At 41.9% G+C, this 19,290-nt stretch overlaps 1 protein-coding gene across 3 annotated transcripts in view; it reads left to right on the top strand.

Annotated features, from left to right (window-relative positions):
- The window catches only part of PAQR9 (progestin and adipoQ receptor family member 9), a 44,407-nt gene extending 31,488 nt beyond the window's left edge, over positions 1–12,919 (top strand). The window contains exons 1-2 of one of the 3 annotated variants that reach the window (XM_045851116.1): positions 8,301–8,479; positions 9,382–12,919. In XM_045851116.1, the coding sequence (XP_045707072.1) occupies positions 9,538–10,671 (1,134 nt within the window). In that variant the 5' untranslated portion in view covers positions 8,301–8,479; positions 9,382–9,537 and the 3' untranslated portion in view covers positions 10,672–12,919. Of the gene's footprint in view, positions 1–8,300; positions 8,480–9,008; positions 9,135–9,381 lie in introns of those variants that run through there. The other 2 variants (XM_045851117.1, XM_045851118.1) reach the window with 2 other exon arrangements.
- Positions 12,920–19,290: the final 6,371 nt, after the last annotated feature.

The raw sequence follows: 19,290 nt of genomic DNA, 5'->3' as shown, positions 1-19,290 counted from the left end.
CTAACTTGGCAAAGGAAATAGACATACAAGTCTAGGAAGCACAGAGAGTCCCAAACAGGATGAACTCAATGAGGCCCACATGAAGACATATCACAATTAAAATGTCAAAGGTTAAAGACAAAGAAAGAATCTTAGAAGCAGCAAGGGAAAGGCACTTAGTTACCTACAAGGGAATTCCCATAAGACATTGTCAGATGATTTCTCAACAGAAACTTTGCAGGCCAGAAATCGACACAAAATATTCAAAGTGATGAAAACCAAGGACCTAAAACCAAGATTAGTCTACCCAGCAAAGCTATCATTTAGAATTGAATGATAGATAAAGAGCTTCCCAGACAAGAAAAAGCTAAAGGAATTCATCACCACCAAACAAGTATTATAAGAAATGTTAAAGGGACTTCTTTAAAAAGGGGAAAAAGGTTAAAAAATGTGAGCAATAAAATGGCAATAAATACATATATATATCAACAATCTATTTTTTTAGATAAACCCTTTTATTTATTTGTGCTTCATTTTGTTTGAAACAACAACCACCTTAATATTAACTGACAGCCCTTCCCCCTCACCCTTCCTTGGGCTGGGGGGTAGTTAATGCGGAAATGGCCCCCAGGGGTGGGGCTGACCATAAGAGCCCCTTGGGGAGGTAATGGAACCTGAACCTCTGAATCCCTTTCACGGACAGATCCCCCATATCCTGGGGCAGAAGAGGCATCAGGGGTGCCAGAAGTGGCAACAGCAACAGCCACAGCAGCCAAAGAGAGGCAAGAGAAAGTGGGCAGTGGAGGGATCCAGGAAGGGCTGGTCCACGTGGCTGAATTGGAAGAGGACATAGCACCAGACATGGAGGCCCAGGGAAGCTCAACAATCACTTTAAATTCAAGTGAATTAAATGCTCAAATCAAAAGATAGGGGTGGCTGAATGGATAACAAATCAAGACCCTTATATATGCTGTCTACAGGAGACTCACTTCTGAGCAAAAACCACAAAAGTTGAAAGTAAAGGGATGGAAAAAGATATTTCATGAAAATGGAAACAGAAAAAGGTGAGTTAGCAATACTTATAAAGACAAAACAGACTTTGAGACAAAGGATATATAACAAGAGACAAAGAAAGACACAGCAATTCCACTACTGGGTATTTATCCCAAGAAATCCAAAATACTAAACCAAAAAGACATATGCATGCGTATGTTCACTGCAGCATTATTACAATAGCCAAGATATGGAAGAACTTAAGTGCCCATCAATAGATGAATGGATAAAAAAGAAGTAGTGCATGCAAGGTCTGTCTGGAAAAAGCCCAGCCATTGTTAATATAACAAGAACAGTTTGCTTGACATCGATGTAATTTGGCAGCCAAGGAGATTGGACTGGAATGCACATGCATGAACAATGATGACTTCACTGTACTAGACAGTGAAGGTGGTAGACAGCATTGAGTCAACATATATACTGTGTGGCTGCCACATTCAAAATGACTGAGCAAGTAGAGCAACCAATCTGCCTCAAATTTTGTGTTAGGCTTGAACATTCTTCTGCAGAAACTATTCAGATGATTCAGAAGGCCGCAGCTCTAGGAAAGTGGTGATTGGTAGCTTCATCACAACACACCTGCTCACATATCAGGTCTCATGCAGAGTTCTTTTGAGAAACATCAAATCACCCAAGTGACTGTCTCACTACAGCCCAGATTTGGTACCCTGTGACTTCTGGCTTTTCCCAAAACTAAAATCACCTTTGAAAAGAAGGAGATTTCAGACAATTAATGAAATTCAAGAAAATACAACAGGGCAGCTGATGGCGATTGGGAGAACTGTGTGAGGTCCCAAGGTGCCTACTTTGAAGGGGACTGAGGTGTCATTGTCCTATGTACAATGTTTCTTGTATCTCCTTCAATAAGTGTCTCTATTTTTCACATTACATGGCTGGATACCTTCTGGACAGACCTTGTACATAAAAACAGTGTATTACTCGGCCATAAAAAAGAATGAAATTTTGCCATCTGCAACAACATGGGTGGACCTGGAGGGTACTGTGCTAAGTAAAATAAATCGGAGAGAGAAAGACAAATACTATATGATATCACTTATATACAGAATCTAAAGAACAAAATAAATGAACACAATAGAAACAGAGTCGTAGATACAGAGAACATTTTGATGGTTGCCAGAGAGGAAGAGGGTTGGAAAACTGGATGAAAAACGTGATGGGATTAAGAAGTACAAATTGGTAGCTACAGAACAGTCATGGGGATGTAAAGTACAGCCTAGGGAATATAGTCAATACTACTGTAATAACTATGCATGGTAATGCCAGGTGGGTTCCAGATTTTTGGGGGGTGATCACTCCATAAGTTATATAAATGTCTAATCAGTGGTTGTACACCTGAAACTAATATAATATTGTACACCAACTATAACTGAAAGATAAAAATTACTTTAAAAATAATTTCTACCCCTCAGTATTGTCATAAGATGTTTTTCTAAAATAGTCAATATATATGAAATACCCTTCAGCTGGCTTAGTAATTAGAACCTAGATAATTATGTTGATAAATATTTTCAACAAACAGGTAGTGTATCTCAAAGAAAAGAAAAATCACTTATGAAATTTAAATGTGCAGGTGTATGAAAAGATGCTCAACATCATTAATCATCAGCAAAATTCAAATCAAAAGCACAGTGAAACATCACCTCATGCCTGTCAGCATGGCTACCATCAGAGAAACAAAAAACAGCAAGTGTTGGTGAGAACCTGGAGAAAAGGAAGTGCTCATGCACTGTTGGTGGGAATGTGAATCAGTGCAGCCACTATGGAAAACAGGACGGAGTTTCTAAAAAAATTAAAAATATAATTACCATATGATCCAGCAATTCCACTTTGTAGTATTTATCTGAAAAATCATGAAAACACTATTTCAAAAAGATATTTGCACCCCCATGCTCACTACAGCATTTTTTACAACAGCCAAGACATGGAAACAACCTAAGTGTCTATCAATAGATGACTGGAGAGATACACACGCACGCACACACACACACACACAATGGACTATTACCCAGTCATAAAAAAGAATGAAATCTTGCCATTTGTGATGACATGGATGGACCTGGAGGGTCCATTATGCTACATGAAATGTCAGATAACAAAAGACAAGTATACTATGTGATATCATTTATATGCAGAATTTAAAACAAAACCAAGTGCATAGATACGTAGAACGGATTGCTGGCTGCCAGAGATGGAGAGTAGGGGGTGGGAGAAATGGGTAAAGGGGATCAAAAAGTATAAGGCTTCCAAAAATAAGTAAGGCTAGGAATGTAATTACAGCATGGTGACTACAGTTAACAATACTGTATTGCATATTTAAAAGCTGCCAGGAGAGTAAATCTTAAAAGTTGTCATAACAAGAAAAAGAAAGTACATATGGTGACAGATATTAACCAGATCTATGTGATGATCATTTCTCACTACATACAAATAAACCAATGTGTTGTGTACCTGAAACTAATATAATGTTGTGTCAATTACACCTCAAGAAAAATGTTTTAATTTTTTTAAAAAGAGAAAAAAACCTAAATGAGATGAATGGCAAGTGAGCTTAATTGAAGGCTGGAGTTCAATAATGGAGATGCTTTCCTGTTGATATTATATGTGATGATATCATATTTTCCTTTCTGTATTAATCAATTACAGTAATCAATAATACTATGCTAAGTGCAAGAATCATCTATGAAATCTTGGAATCTGTTGTTTGCCTCTTCACAGAGATCTAGGCTATGGCAAGTCTCCTGGTAATAACAGATGTTATTTGTTTACAGGAAAATGCTTTTTATATAAAATGTACCTTCCAGCCATGCCTAATCAATATCCAGCTGTCACATACTGCAAGAACACCTGCCTTTTTTGGCATCGTTCTTTCCAGGGACTTTCTAACCAGATCCAATCGATGACGTCATTCAGTAACACAGCAGAGCTTCAAGATGCAGCGGTGTTTTTTTTTCTTCTCATCAGTTGTACTCACTATTTACAAAGTTCTTGAACAACAATTTTTAAAAGTTAAAAATGAAGAGGAGGCCATCTGAGGTAATAATTTTCTTTAATGGAGATGTTCAAGGCTGAGCATGTTTTCTTATCTGAAAATGGGGATAGTGGATTTACCTTGCAAAGAGCAGTCTGAGAATTAGAGATAATACATGTAAAGTGCCCATCCCAGTAACTGAATACAGTATATGATCAACCAATCGAAAGGACTATCATAAATGGGAAGAGAGTTGCACTAGATGACTTAAGGGAGTCAGTGACATCTCTATTCTAAGACTCTAAGACTCTAAGTTCTAAGCTTTTAAAGGCTTACAGACTGAAAAGATTTTCCCCAATCGCAAATATGTGTTGAGGGCAATGCACTGTGTCTCAAGCACAACTGTCAACAGACAATGAGGAGCAAGACTTCAATAATCAACTTTACACACTTGTAAATGGAAACTGCCTAAAACTCCCTACCAAGAGCAAGCAGCAGCCAATGACAATCTCCTCCCCAAGGGGTCTCTCTGAATTAGGATGCATATGACATGTGAACATGAGGCCTTTGTTGTAAGAAAACACAGGCTCTGGCCAGGAAACAGAAAGGGCAGAATTGAGAGAAATAGGTCCAGAATGGAGAATGCTGTGATAGCTCAGGAAAGCTGTGGGAGAGGCTGAAGGCTTGGGCAGGTCTGGTCAGAGCTTAGGGACTGCTGGCTGATGGGTCATGACCCCAAAACATTCTTCGCCAACAACCCTGAGGGGCAGGAAAAGGAAGTCCCATCCCGGATCTCAGAGAGGGGATGGAAGCAGGCTGGACAAACAAGAGCGGCGGGCTGTGGGGCAGAAGTCAGTGGGGTTTTGATCCCAGCCCTTTTATCCCCACCCCATGCCCCAGCATATTATAAGTTATCTCCATGTACTACATATTAAGTGATATAAAATGTACCTTCCATTTTAACACCTTCACAGAGTACAGACATTTAGAAAGAGATCTATTAAGACAGGCTGTGTGTGCACCCCACTTTTGAGAGACTTGTAAGAAGGTTATGACAGATTTTTTTGACTTTAAAAACACTGAGTATTTAGCCCTGGCTGGTGTAGCTCAGTGGATTGAGCGCGGGCTGGGAACCAAAGTGTTCCAGGTTCGATTCCCAGCCAGGGTACATGCCTGGGTTGCAGGCCATAACCCCCAGCAACCTCACATTGATGTTTCTCTCTCTCTCTATCTCCCTCCCTTCCCTCTCTAAACATAAATAAAATCTTTAAAAAAAAAACACTGAGTGTTTTAAATAATACCATATTTTATTATAGCCAGCCTTATTACAATTAGTCATAAAGATAAAAGTTATTTTATCTAACTAGAGCTTTACATTCATTTATAGTCAATTACATTATTTAACTTGATGTGAACTTTCTACTATATTTTCCCCAATTATGTAAGTGAGCCAATGTAAACTGGTGGGAGAGAGGGCAGTATGGAGTTGTCACTACCTGAGTAGAACCTCAAAAGGTAAAAACATCCTATCAAGTCTCCCTTAGCTATTCTACAAAAGAGAACCCTGTCACCACTCAGGAAACAGGCAGGAATAGTGCCAGATAAAAACTCAGCCTCCCACCTCCAGCTTCTAGACCCTACCTGGCCTTCCGATTGCGCTTTTGCGCAAAGGCTGCCGTAGTTACACCCGAAGCCATTGCCAGGAGGTTTTGCACCATCAGGAAACTCAGACCCTATAGTCTGGTAGAAACCACATCTGACCTGGAAGAGTTTGAGTGATAATATTATTCAGGTGATGGCTGTTTTCAATTCGGGGGGAAGGAAAGCACTTTGTTTAGACTGAACCTTACAGAGCCCTCTTTGTACAGAGCCTTGGGTGCAATAAAGCACAGGCTTTTGCTTGGTTGGTTGGTTGTATTTGGCTAAAAATGAGACTAGAAAAAATTTCATTTCCCCCTAAAACTGGTGTATTATCTGTAAATATTATAGCATTTTTTCCTGCAGGTTTTACACATAGCACATTGTCCCTATTAGAGAACATCCAAATTGCTGGGGAATTTTTTATATATGCTTCCTATTATTACTATAAAGAGAAACACAAATAAACCTATAGTTGTTCTATAAGAACATGACCAAAGCAAACTATATGGGCAAATGCTTTGTCCTGTTTGCTCCATTTCCTATACATGACTATGACTGTATTTTGCAGCCAGGACCCCTCAGTTCCTGAATGCACAGGGCCTCCACAGAACTACACAAAATGCATTTGGGGTCTTAGTTGAACAAGCCTTCAATTGGGAGAAAACTAGCTGGTTTCTGCCTCTAAACACTGCCACCGGCTTAGAGATGCTTTATCTCCCAGTGCACCTTCAGGGAATGGCAGCCAGTCAGCTGCTTGTATCTGTTTAGCCAAGCCCAGGGGACGTGAGCATGGTTCTCACTGACAAGAGGCAGTTAGTTTCCTGGAGATGAAACACACTACAAAACCCAGACTGTATACGGTTTGGAGAACACATTTTTTTTTGGAGAACACATTTTTATATCTCAAAAAAACTTACAAAATATTACTACCAATGAAAAGATTGGTAGTAATTAAAGAAGTCATATTGCTGGGTTTTAAAAAAATATAAAGTTAGGTCAGGTTTGTTTCCTCAGTTGCTTTTTACTTGGATTTGTCACAGTACAGTAAGGGCAGCACCCAGGAGCAAGCTTTCCTGAACACAGTCCATGGCATCAGCTGGTTCGGTGCCTCATGTGGCTGGGACATGGATGAGGAAAGGGAGAAAAGCAGAGATGTCAATGACTTCCTAAAAGACTTGTGAAAAGGTTGTGACAGATTTTTTGACTTGATAAAACACTGAGTGTTTTAAATAATACCATATTTTATTATAGCCAGCCTTATCACAATTAGTCATAAAGATAAAAGTTATTTTCTCTAACTAGAGCTTTACATTCATTTATAGTCAATTACATTATTTAACTTGATGTGAACTTTCTACTATATTTTCCCCAATTATTTAAATGAGCTGATTATGCAACTAAGAGTTTGGCAAATATGGGAATTATTGCAGAATCAACATTTTTTACAGATTATAGCTCAGGTCATTTGTGGAGTAACAAAGAGAATATGAAAACTTTTTTTCTGGTCTGCCCTGTTCAGGTTTATCATTCCTAGGCCTGATTAATAAATGCCTGACTCTTAATCCTTTTTACAAATTAGCCTGGTGTTCAGTCCACATGTGAAAGGAAATTAGGTTTGGCTTTAAAACCACAAAGCTCTAGAAGTGGAGAAACAGAAAATACTAAAACAAAATACTAGTTAAGTAACTACAGCAAAATATCATTAATTTAAAATCCATTCATCGGGAATTTGTGATAGCTCAGAAAGGCATAAGATGCGAGTGTACCTTTGGCTTAATTGTGTAAGAGTTTGCTAAGCCAGTCACTAGTGGAAAACGTTTTTTCAGATAGAAGGCTGAAACTTCTAAAGAGACTGTTTCTATTACCTTTTAGTAATTTTAGACATTTGTAATACTAAATAATTTCTAAATTATAAGTCATTTTTATCCACAACCTAAGTCCTCCTTGAACCACTACTAAGTAAATCTTCTTTGACCTACTTACAATATTTGCTGTAGTGATGAAGATCACCTTTTGCTTATCAAATGAAAGCTTTTTCCTAAATCAAACTGTCCTATTTTCTTTGAGCAAAGCAGTTTGTTGGATGTTCTGGTTTAAGTACTGAATACATAAGATCCAGAATCAGTTTGCATAGGTTCAAATCTCCCCTTCTACCAATTGGGCATGTTATGTATTATGGTCGTGGTGCCTCCATCTCATCTGTAAAAATGGGGAAAATAATAATATCTAAAAGATTTAACAATTGTGAAGCACTTAAAAGTGTCTGGTCCCTTAGAATTATCTCCTGTTGCCATGACACTATATTGCAGGTAGACTCAGTCATACCCCCCAGGGCATCACTAAGAGAAACTTCTGTGAAATGAAATGGTAAACACTTCACAGCAGGCAGGTTTTTGGCCCGCCTTTACAAGGCTCAAGGGTATATTTTCACATGCAGTGCATCACAACTGGTTTCCAGTTCTTCAGTCTTCCTTCACACTGGCCTCCAGCCACCCAAGCCTGCCAGGTACTGCTGGTCAATTATGCATAAGCTTTTCCCAAGCCACGGCCTCCCAGTCTCTACGAACTGTCTCCCATCCATGCTAGGATTCATCCCTCCTTGAAGTCCTCTCTCCAGAACGCCCTCCACTCTGGTAAGTCCTCAACTCAGACACAGCTCTGCTACGAAGCCCTCGTTAGGAAAACCTGCAGATCGTTAGTCTCTGAATCGCATGGTCGTGAGCAGTCCGGCCCCGAGTTCTCAGACTGCCGGCTCCAAACAAGATTCCCAGTTAAAGACACAAGAACACGAGGATGACCGCGCTGGAGCCCCCGAAGGTTGGTGAGAACTACCAGAGGCCACTTGTGGGATGGTTCGTTTGGACCAGACAAGGACGAGGGAGAAGGGGGGTTAATGACGCACCTGAATAAGCCCGCTATAGGAGAAAAGATAAACTAAGGCTCGATGCGGTGTCCACAGCGAGAACTGCGCGCGCTCCCGCGCGCGCACACACGGGAAAGAGAGGCAGACCCCTGTTTCTGACGACCCTGATCCGGACCTGGTCTCAAAGCTGCCCCGATTTCCGGAGCGTCTCTGCCCTCGCTACCTCTAGACTTAATGTTAGCGCATCTCCTCGCCTGTCCCCGAGGCGCCGCAGGCGCCATCTCCTCCCCCACCCCACCCCACCCCCTCGCCCCCGCCCGCGCGGCCACAGCTCCCCGCCCCTAGCGAACGTGGCTTTCTAGTGTCCTCAGGAACACACGCGTGGCTGTCGGATTTCGAACCCCGGCGTCGACCCTCGCCCTCGCGACCGCCACGCGCCGCTGAGTCTCTGGCGCAGCCTTTGCCCCCGCATCAATCATTAACGGGCCAGCTCTGGCTGCTGCGGCCTGAGGGGGGTGGGGAGGATGGTCCGGAACTCGAGACTGGGGACAACTCTATCCTCGGAGGCGGCCAAGAAACCCTAGCCGGAGAGGCCCCCGCCCTCCCTCGGTGCGCCCGTCCCTCCCTCCCTCCAGCGCCTCAGCTCCCACATCCCCGCCTCCCGCGCCGCGCGATGCCCAGTCACCGGGGCAGCGCCGCGGCCGCCGCAGTCCGCCGCGCCACCGCTGGGGCTGCCGCAGCGCAGGCGGCCAGGAGCTGATAGCACGGAGCCTGGCTAAGGGGATGCCGAGCCCCGCGCGCTCTTGCTAGTCGCTGGCTGTTTACAAACTGATTATTTTTATTTACTTATTTTTAGGAACGGTTGCTTAGAGGCTCAGGTCTTCTCTAGAACCTGCAACGACACCCTCGGCGCGAGCACAAAGGCTCCGACGGCGGCCGGCGGGGGCTGCAGAGCGCGCGGGAGCGGGCGCCAGAGGTCGCCTGTTCGTGTCCTAGCCAAGCCCGAGGCACCATGCCGCGGCGCCTGCAGCCCCGGAGCGCGGGCACAAAGGGCCCGCAGGCCACCACCGCAGCGGCTTTGGCAGCCACCTCGCGCTCCCACCCCTCCGCTTCCGGGGACTCTCCGGCCTCCACCAAACCGCTGCTGCGCTGGGACGAGGTGCCCGACGACTTCGTGGAGTGCTTCATACTGTCAGGCTACCGGCGGCTACCTTGCACGGCGCAGGAGTGCCTAGCCTCGGTGCTGAAGCCCACCAACGAGACGCTCAACTTCTGGACACACTTCATCCCTCTGCTGCTGTTCCTGAGCAAGTTCTGCCGCCTTTTCTTTCTGAGCGGCCGTGACGTGCCCTTCCACCACCCGTGGCTGCTGCCGCTGTGGTGCTATGCCTCCGGCGTACTGCTGACCTTCGCCATGAGCTGCACAGCGCACGTGTTCAGCTGCCTGTCCCTGCGCCTGCGCGCCGCCTTCTTTTACCTGGACTATGCCTCCATCAGCTACTACGGCTTCGGCAGCACGGTAGCCTACTACTATTACCTGCTACCCAGCCTGAGCTTGTTGGACGCCAGAGTGATGACCCCTTACGTGCAGCAGCGCCTGGGCTGGCACGTGGACTGCACACGCCTCATCGCTGCCTATCGCGCTCTGGTGCTGCCTGTTGCCTTCGTGCTGGCGGTGGCCTGCACCGTGGCCTGCTGCAAGAGCCGTACTGACTGGTGCTCTTACCCGTTCGCGCTGCGTACCTTCGTCTTCGTCATGCCGCTCAGCATGGCCTGCCCCATCATGCTTGAGAGCTGGCTGTTCGACCTGCGTGGCGAGAACCCCACGCTCTTTGTGCACTTCTACCGCCGCTACTTCTGGCTGGTGGTGGCCGCCTTCTTCAATGTGAGCAAGATCCCTGAGCGCATCCAACCTGGCCTTTTTGACATCATTGGCCACAGCCATCAGCTCTTTCACATCTTCACTTTCCTCAGCATCTACGACCAGGTGTACTATGTGGAGGAGGGTCTGCGCCAGTTCCTCAAGGCGCCACCTGCTGCACCCACGTTTTTGGGCACTGTGGGCTACATGCTGCTGCTGGTCGTCTGTCTGGGGCTGGTCATCAAGAAGTTCCTAAACAGCGCTGAATTTTCCAGTAAAAAGTGAGCCTCTACTTTGCAGGAGGCTGCTGGTTTGCCCACTTGTTTGGACTTTCTGTTGTTGCTATTGTTGGTTTGTTTTCCAGTTTTGTTGTTTCCTTCTTTGCTCAAGGAGGTTGCTCCAGAGCCACAGGGAAAAAAAAAGTCCGCTATGGCAGGGGGGTTTCAATGCACTTAGGGCTTTGGAAGAGGGAAATGGGTCAAGCAGGAAGGACAGGGCCGCTGGTTTTTGCCTGTGGACGAAATTCCGGTGATGTCTGTGACATCCAGGGAATTTTCAAAGGCAGCGAATAAAATCCCAAATAAAACCCCAACTTGCTTTTCCAATGATCTTCTGTGCCAGCGGTAATAACAAGTAGCCCCTGTGAGGTCAGGTGCACATTAAAGAGGGTAAGTAGACCAAATCCCTGGGTACTTCCATTTCAGTCTGAGGAATGCTTGGATTTCTCAAAAGAATGGATCTTTGTAGGAAACGGGCACAAAGACATAAATAAGCCCAGGGCTTAACCTGCTAGAAAATGCATGGAATGTGAACACGAGTTTAATTATTTCAAAATGTTTCTCAGATGTTATTTAAATAGTAATATATACAATGGTTTTTCTTAATTTATCAAGCCTGTGATATGCACTGAATTTTAATTTGTCTTGTAGTTTTGAATTTTGCAGCCCTTCTGCATTGCATACACTTTAACTGGACACCAGGGCAAGCTGCTTGAGAGTTCTCAACTACTGTACTTTCCTAAACAGTGTTTCCTGAAGGCCTGTGTTCCATGATACAAATGTGAATTACTTCACCTTAGGGACTCTGGTTAGACTACTGGTGAGGAGCTCAGTGGTCCACGTAGATCCCAGATGCCCATTTACTTTCATGTATTCCACAAAACCTATTTTGTTTTTTGTTTTGTTTTAATCTTATTCTTTCCTTCTCTACTTATTTAAATTACCACTGGAATAAATGTGCCTTTTGAAGCAATGCCCAAATGACTGGTCCTCAAATATAGGGGAGTGCAGTTGGAGTAAACTGTTTCTTTACTACAAATCAGGGTTTAACATTCCACCCAGGAGGGAAGGAAGATGGTGTTGGTTTCAAGCTGTGAGCAGCACGGAAGTAGCTTACCAGGACACAGAGCATTTGGCTTCTCTACTAGGAGAAGGAGCTGAACCACTAATATGACTGTGGTTCCTAATGCAGCCATCAGGGAAGGTGAGAGGACACTGTTCTAGACTGATGCCATCTATCCTCGCTTAAAAACGCAATACTCAGGAATAGATAAGGCAGATACAGTATGAAAGTCAGGAGCATATTACTTGAATTGTAACTGAAGTTTTTAAGTTCAATAAGATTACCTTTGCCTATTTAAACACTGAAGTTCTCATTTACATGTAGACTGTGGTAATGAACAGTCATCCTAAATTATGAAGAAATGAGTGAACATGCTCCTGAGATCCTTTTTTAACAATCACATTGGCCAATGTTATTTAAGACATTTGTTTTAAATGCTAACCTGTACTGCAGGTGGCAACCGTAGATTAACACAGATCACTGAGGTAGCTTATTTTAAATACCTATATACTTCTTGACAAGTCCTTTGGTTAAGAGCCAAATAAGTCATTGAATGGGAAGTCTTGACTTCATGGTATAATTTAGATCAAGCACATAAACTATATGAACACTTACCTCAGTACTGGTAGGTTGATGCTCCTAAAAATATTTCTGTTTTTGTTTGTGCTTTTAATCGCTACTATATTTATAAACCGAGAGGCTTGACACAGTTCCCTGGAGGAACCAGTATGCTTGTGTGTTAATTTGTACACAGAGCTTAACCTTATATATGTCTGTATTTAATTTAAAGCCTCTTAATGGGATTGTAAATATACTTTGCACGTTTGCAGATGGGTGTCACTGTCATGTCTTTTGCAAAATGCAAGGAGATTCCCATTAGGGTACAGAGGCTGAGAATTTGTGCCTACTACGGATGTCATGCTTCACCTGTAACTTATTCAGTACATGCATTCAAAGGCAATTGTGGAGATCGGGATATTTCCACCTCCAAGTTTATTTGCATGCCATTATTGTTTCTTCTAGAGCCTCAAAGAATGTTGCTTTGGAAGCTAGAGACATAGGTTGATGAGTATTTCATAGCTTCCTTGTAAAATGGGACCTCCCCTCTTTCAGAAGGAACTTTCTGAAAGACATTCTCAAAAGGATTAATGAGTTTGAGAACAAAAATAAACCTTGCATTTGTCACTTAAAATTTTTGTTGGAGATCTTGGTCTGCAAACAGAATTCTCTTCTTGCCCTGTGTCTTTGTCCTTAAGCAGAAGCCACTTAAGGATAAAATTATACCCATATCATTTTCAAATGATTCTGATGCCTGAGCCCGGTCAGAGAGAATGAGGACTCACTTTCCTTCCTTTTGCCTTTTCCTTCCCCTACTTTCCCTTCCCCATCCTATCTTAGTTTCTATATACCACACATAACATGGGCAAAAGGGCATTCTAGTTGAAAATAGTGGTTTCACTTCACTTCATGTTTGCAAGTAGATACCATGTACACTACACAGACCAGGCATGTTTGTAAAATTATGTATGTGCTGAAGTATATCTGATTCTGTCAAGATACATGATGATATTTTAGAATCAGGAAATATTTACTAAGTATCCAAATTTGCATGGAACTGTCCAGGCACATTACATATTTCAGGGGTTACATGGTCATCAGAATAAAATAGCTTTAACAATATTTTTCACACTCTCCATTTTGCCACATCCTTGAAAATTCACTTTTTCTTTATTGTATTCAGTTGTTTGAAATGTGGGACAAATGATAAGTAAGAATGCACTTCATCATCTCTGTACAACCTATTTTGAAAGCATAGAATTTTGGAGCATATTATGTAATACATGGTATTTTTACTTGTTAGTCATCATCAAGATGACATCTCAAGGAGCTAGAGACTTAGAGTCATGCCTGGGAAATGAGAGTGTTGACTGCAATGCCTGTCACCCTGTGGGGTTGGTCTCTGGGATTGACTCAGGCTGAGTCAGTTGACTAAAGGGGTCCCTTTCTTCCCCGTCCTTGTAGCTGCACCCTCAGCTAAAGAAGATGACCTTCCCAGAGAGAGGAAGTGAGTTCTTTGGTCATGTCATGACTGGCTTGTAAAAATAAATGTGCTCTTTTCCACTGGCTATCCACTTTCTATAAATAGCCCAGGAAGAAAGTATGGGGCTTCAAAGCTGGCCAGAGTGGCTCACATGTCTCCATTCATAAATCCTGCCTGAAAGTGCTTGCAGTCAAAAACTGTTTAGCCTAATTCATTATGCTATTTCAGGGCAATGATTTCTAAGAATGCAAAATTTGGGGATGAAGCTGATTTTTATTTTTTTTTATGATTTGGTGCTGAATCTGAGGGCTAATAGCAATTAAAAACAGGGATTTTTGTCTTCAAATTTCTTCATAACTTTATTTAGTTAACCTGTACAAAGCTATAGCAGAAAACAGTTATGGTAGGAGCTATGGTCATTTCAAGGCTATTCCATAAGGTCAAGGCAACAGAATTGTTTTCAAACTGGCATTAGAATGTGGAGATTTCTGTGTGCTTGACTGTGAGTGTTTACTAGTTTGCATGGCTATGGTGTCCAGCAAAGCACAAACACTAATTGGAGAGAGAAAAGGTGTATATATATATATATATATATATATATATATATATATATAATTGTAAAATAGAGTGAAGTAAGATATGGCTATCCTTGGATTTGGATTATAAAGTCTTACACCAAATGTTACCAGGTACTTAATTTTTATCATCTTGGACTGTGCATCTGTTGAATTCTGCCACAGCTGACTTCACTCTGTCAGCATCTTTGAGTTGATTTTCATCCACTGGTTCATGTGATCCCTTTAGTGACCACTGAGCATCCACTGCATGTTAGACCTTGGCAGAGGATCCATCACATTGTCACAGCCGCTACCCTTTGTCTGTGGATAGAACAAGGGTAGGAGCACCAGAAAGGCCCTCAGGCCAGGGATCAAACTCTGATCCTTGCCATAAGCAGAATGTTCCAAGACACTGAGTTTGGTTCTTTTCCCCTTTCTATTAGCAAACGATCTTGTTTCAATTAGCATGCTACTTACCCACAATCAATTTCCTTCTTTTTCTTTTTGTTTCTGTCTGCTCCTAGGTCTTTGTGAATTTTATGGTTCAGAATAACTAGAAAATTTCATGTGAATTCAGGTGAAGGGATAGCAGGCATATATGCACATAGAAGAGGTTGAAAGATGTATCATCACTACTAGTTGACAAAGACAATAATAACAATCACTTTTGGAAGGTTTATAATGTTCATATAATTATGAAGTAAGGTTCATACAAAGTGCCTAAATTGTGATGTCATTAAATGTCCAAATTCCATAGCATAAGTTTAAAAATATGCAAGCTTAAATGCCTAAATCTCCAAAGATTAATGTTCTTTAGCCTTTTTACTCCTTTAAGATCTTTGTGTTATAATCTATGAAACGTATGTTAGAAAAATGGAGGAAATTATAAAGAAAAAGTACCAGATGTAAAAAAGACAGCAGAAGGCATGAGAAGGGGAAAGCAAGAATTAGATTTGATCAGCCTAAATGGAACAGCAAATGCAACTATGGACAGTTTCGCCTGAGTTTTACATTTGGTCCTTAGAAAGGCATGTGAGTGCCCCTGCTGTTAGTGCTCAAATAGTCAGGTGAGGAATTGTGTTTGGCACGTCCTATAGCTTTTGACCTGAGCACTAGTGCCCAGGTATATTTTGAGTGGTGCACTTACCTTTGGCTTAATGTCCTTAATTTGTGTCCATAAAATGAGGGCATAAGGCAAAAAGGCATTAGGGATAGCACCATCCAATTGCAAATTACCTTTTGAATCACTTTCTCAAAAGATTGACAATATTCTGACATATATTGCCTGACAAAAAGCAAACACACCTAGACAAGCTGAAAAGAAAGTATTCATTGGTTGAAGCTGAGAACTACCCTACTCCTTTGTGAGGCCACGTGCCTTCCTATTGAAGATTTTATTTTGTCAATGTTATGAATAACTGTTTCTTAAATGTGAAAATGGGTGTAAGTTCTTCTGAGTCGCTTTCCAGAAAGCTGATACAAACTTTTTGCTTATTGAAAGAGGACAAACATATTGCATTTTTGGTTTACAGATTTTTAACCAATTTGTAGGCCTTTTTGTTTTAGAAGAGCTTGTTCAATGTGAGAACAAGTTGCAGAACCAGAATGTTTATTTATAGGTCAGGGGCCAGGAATGCTGATTTGGCTGTTAATTGTGGAAGGATGTGCCTGTTAAAAGCCCTGAACACACACCTATATACAACAAAATTCTGACTTTATTATGGAAAAACAGCCTTTTTTTGAGCTTTTGAAAATGTTTCCCCAATATATTGTGCTTCTAAATGTAATGCATGAGCTTTAATACTTTTTTGTTTTTGAACAATCTCTGGAAGCTATTCCAAACGTGGCATTTCTTAAGGAAAATTTCTTGAACGTGTAAAAGTCGCAGGCCGCCTTTCTCATGCCTTACAGCTGCACCTAAAACATGCAATAAGCACTCAAGTGAGAATGAAGGGGTCTCCAGCTGGTTATTTATCCATGCTGTAGCGATGCCCCTGCCCCTCATGGCTCACCCCTACATTGAAAAAAGATGCCATGTAAATAAACCCTTGTTTTCAGATGAAAATAGTGTGGGGACACATTAATTTCACTTCTTTTAGTTTCATCTCTAGTTAGGGAGCATAATCTGTTTTTCATATGCTGGATGCAAACAAGAAAATTAATAGGAAAAATTTTTAAAGAAATATTCTAACTTTGTATTTTAAAAGTTTATAACAGCAATTTGTTTGTAAAAATAGGCCTTAGCACAATAGATGAGAACCAGCGCCTTTTGGAAAGCCTCATCTTTGTCCTGGGAGTTTAATCACCTTGAACTCTTGCCCAAAGGATAAAGACCTAGTAGGTCTTTAAAAGTGTAAATAATGTATAGTTTAAAAGATGAGTTAAAAAAACAATTTTTTAAAAGAAGAATACCGTCAGATATGTTATAGTATGTCACAGGTGTGTAACAAGGCTAAATTCAAAAGTCTTTTTAAAATTCTTATTGGAAACTTCATTAAGTTCACTCTCCCAGCAAGGCTTAGCACAGATCTACTTTTCACCAGGCTGGTTTTCCGTTATGGAGGCTATGAGCAAAATCATTCTAAGCAGCTGAGTATCAAGGCAATAAAGGGCTGAGGTTACAGATCACTTTGATGAGGGTACAACTGCTGTGAATAACATAAAAGTAACTAGGAAAATGCACAGCCCTGGACACCCCACTCCTTAGTTGTTGGGGGTGGAAAGAATAAAGCCTGCGCCATCACTACACAGACCAGGGCAGGAACAGGCTCAGTGTCGGGCTGGGGGAGATCCTGTGGCGTGCAGTAGCTGTGAACGCCTTTCACTTCGCCCTCTCTCAAACCACTGACACCACCCTTGAAGCCTTCACATTCCACAAACTCAGCCTCGGAGACAAAAGTTTTCTACAAAGATTCCATTTTGGCCTTCTCAAGCCTTTGCCTTATGAGGTTCATCCATTTCTAAACTAAGGATTCGAATATGATTACTGTACTCAGATTTACCAGAATGTACAACCAGAGGTTCCCTTTGGCAGTAAAGGGCATTAGTTGAAGGGTCATACTTGTTTTTTCCCTCAGCTCAGAGGCAGGCAGAGGATGTACAGTGACCACATAGAGATCCCTAGGTAACGGGTTTTTGTTTTCGTTTTTTTTTTAGTTCATGTAATGGTGATAATGGAGGGAGAAGAGAGTAAAGGATAATGCAGACATGGAAAAAGAAAGAAACAATCATTTTTTCCATCGCCTGCTAAACTAATTCTTAGGTGACTCTGACCCCAACCGTCATATACATTCTAGTCAGTGACATTTCGCAAGCTGGAGGGGTTTTCTCAGGGTGTGTGAACTTCCCTACAGGGACTACGATGTGGTTTCAAATCATTAGCATATTCTGCCAAGCATTGTTTATTCATAATTCCACATTACCTGGTAAATTAAAAAAACAATCCATAGAAATAGATATCACTTTGGTCAGTTCTGTGAATGTAGCTGAACAAAATTGTGACTTATTTCTGTTGTGTAGTTTTCCATGATTTTGCTTTTGTGAGACATTTATTCCCTAAGGTCTTGAATATAAAATTCTGTATAACTATACATTTTTTTGCTGATAAGTATGTATGAAATAAGAATAAATTATTTATAAGCACAGTGTTTAGGACTGTATTTGTATGCTTCTGTGTATGTTCAGAAGATATCCTTCAGCAAAGAAATTATTCCTAAATTGATAGTATGTATGTATGTATAACATTAATAAATATGATAAGAAAAATTATCCTTTTTATAAAAACCAGCAGGCAGAAAGGAGGAGTGTTAAGTTTGTTCTGAAGAAACACCCTTAGTATATTGCTTTATATTTTTTAGTTAAATGAAATAGAAAATTCATGAGTTACTTTGAAACCGTATCTTCCAAGAAGTACTTACAAGTCTAGGTGATAAAGATTTTCCTTAAACCTCCCTATTTTCCAAAGGCACACAAGGTCCATGGACTTCTGTATAACACAGCCATTCCCAGAACCTGGTGATGGGTGTGAATTCACAGTATCTCTATCCCAAATGACCCTAGCAAGGGAGAGCTGCCTTCACTTCTTAAACTCTGTGGTGACTGCTAAAATTTTAAATCATGTTGACTCTTGCCTCGGGTAGAGTTTTTTGGTTATTAGCAACAGAAAATCAAGCATAAAAAGGTTTGCGGGAAGAATACCAGGGAGTTCCCAGAATGCACAGAGTTGATCCACACGCCTCAGGGAGGACAGCAACAGGGCAATGCTAGAGATCCCAGATGGGAAGGAACTCCTGCCCCAAGTGAGCAGTATCCACTGCCCTGCTGCAAGAGTGAGCCAGCCACAGCTGTGTTCTGGCCCTCTTCTACCTGTCCCCATTTCAGATTCCAGGGAGAGAGTCTCTGCTTGGCCTAGCTCAGGTCACATAGACTGTGGAGGCGTCAGGGTATGAACACCTGTAATTTGCAGCCCTTTCCAGAACCATGAGGGGGGAAGAGGTTAATTCCCCAAAGAAAGCGAGGATGAGCAGACAAAAACAACAGCTGTCCACTTCATTATTCACCCCCTTGGCTGTCTGGTACACAGGCATACAACCGTAATCGCAACTCCTAGGAGACTGAAGGTTTGGACCAATGGGTGCTATGGAAACTACTTGTCTAAACCAAATGTCATACAATGTAGGGTTCCCGCCCAAGCTCTGGAGCACCTGGTTACAGAAGGAGGGAGGAGAAAAGTGCCAGCAGCCCAAAACAATAGTAACCACAGCCTAGCCAGCACCTGACTGGCTAACCCACACCCTCCTTTCCATACATGTTTTCCTTAATATAATACAACCATGACTTGTGTAATCTAAGTGTTCTTGTCCCAAACCCCAAAATCAACCCAAAATCCTCACTTAAAACTGCAGCAAGTTCCCAGCACCCAGGATCTCCTTGTGATGCAAATTGCTCTCCTTCAGGTCAGGAGGT

The sequence above is a fragment of the Phyllostomus hastatus genome, unplaced genomic scaffold, assembly GCF_019186645.2.
Source record: "Phyllostomus hastatus isolate PE091 unplaced genomic scaffold, TTU_PhHast_1.1 phas_contig_86, whole genome shotgun sequence".
NCBI lineage: Eukaryota > Metazoa > Chordata > Mammalia > Chiroptera > Phyllostomidae > Phyllostomus > Phyllostomus hastatus.
The sequence above is the reverse complement of the archived record's forward strand: the minus strand, read 5'-3'. Positions and strand labels throughout refer to the sequence as shown.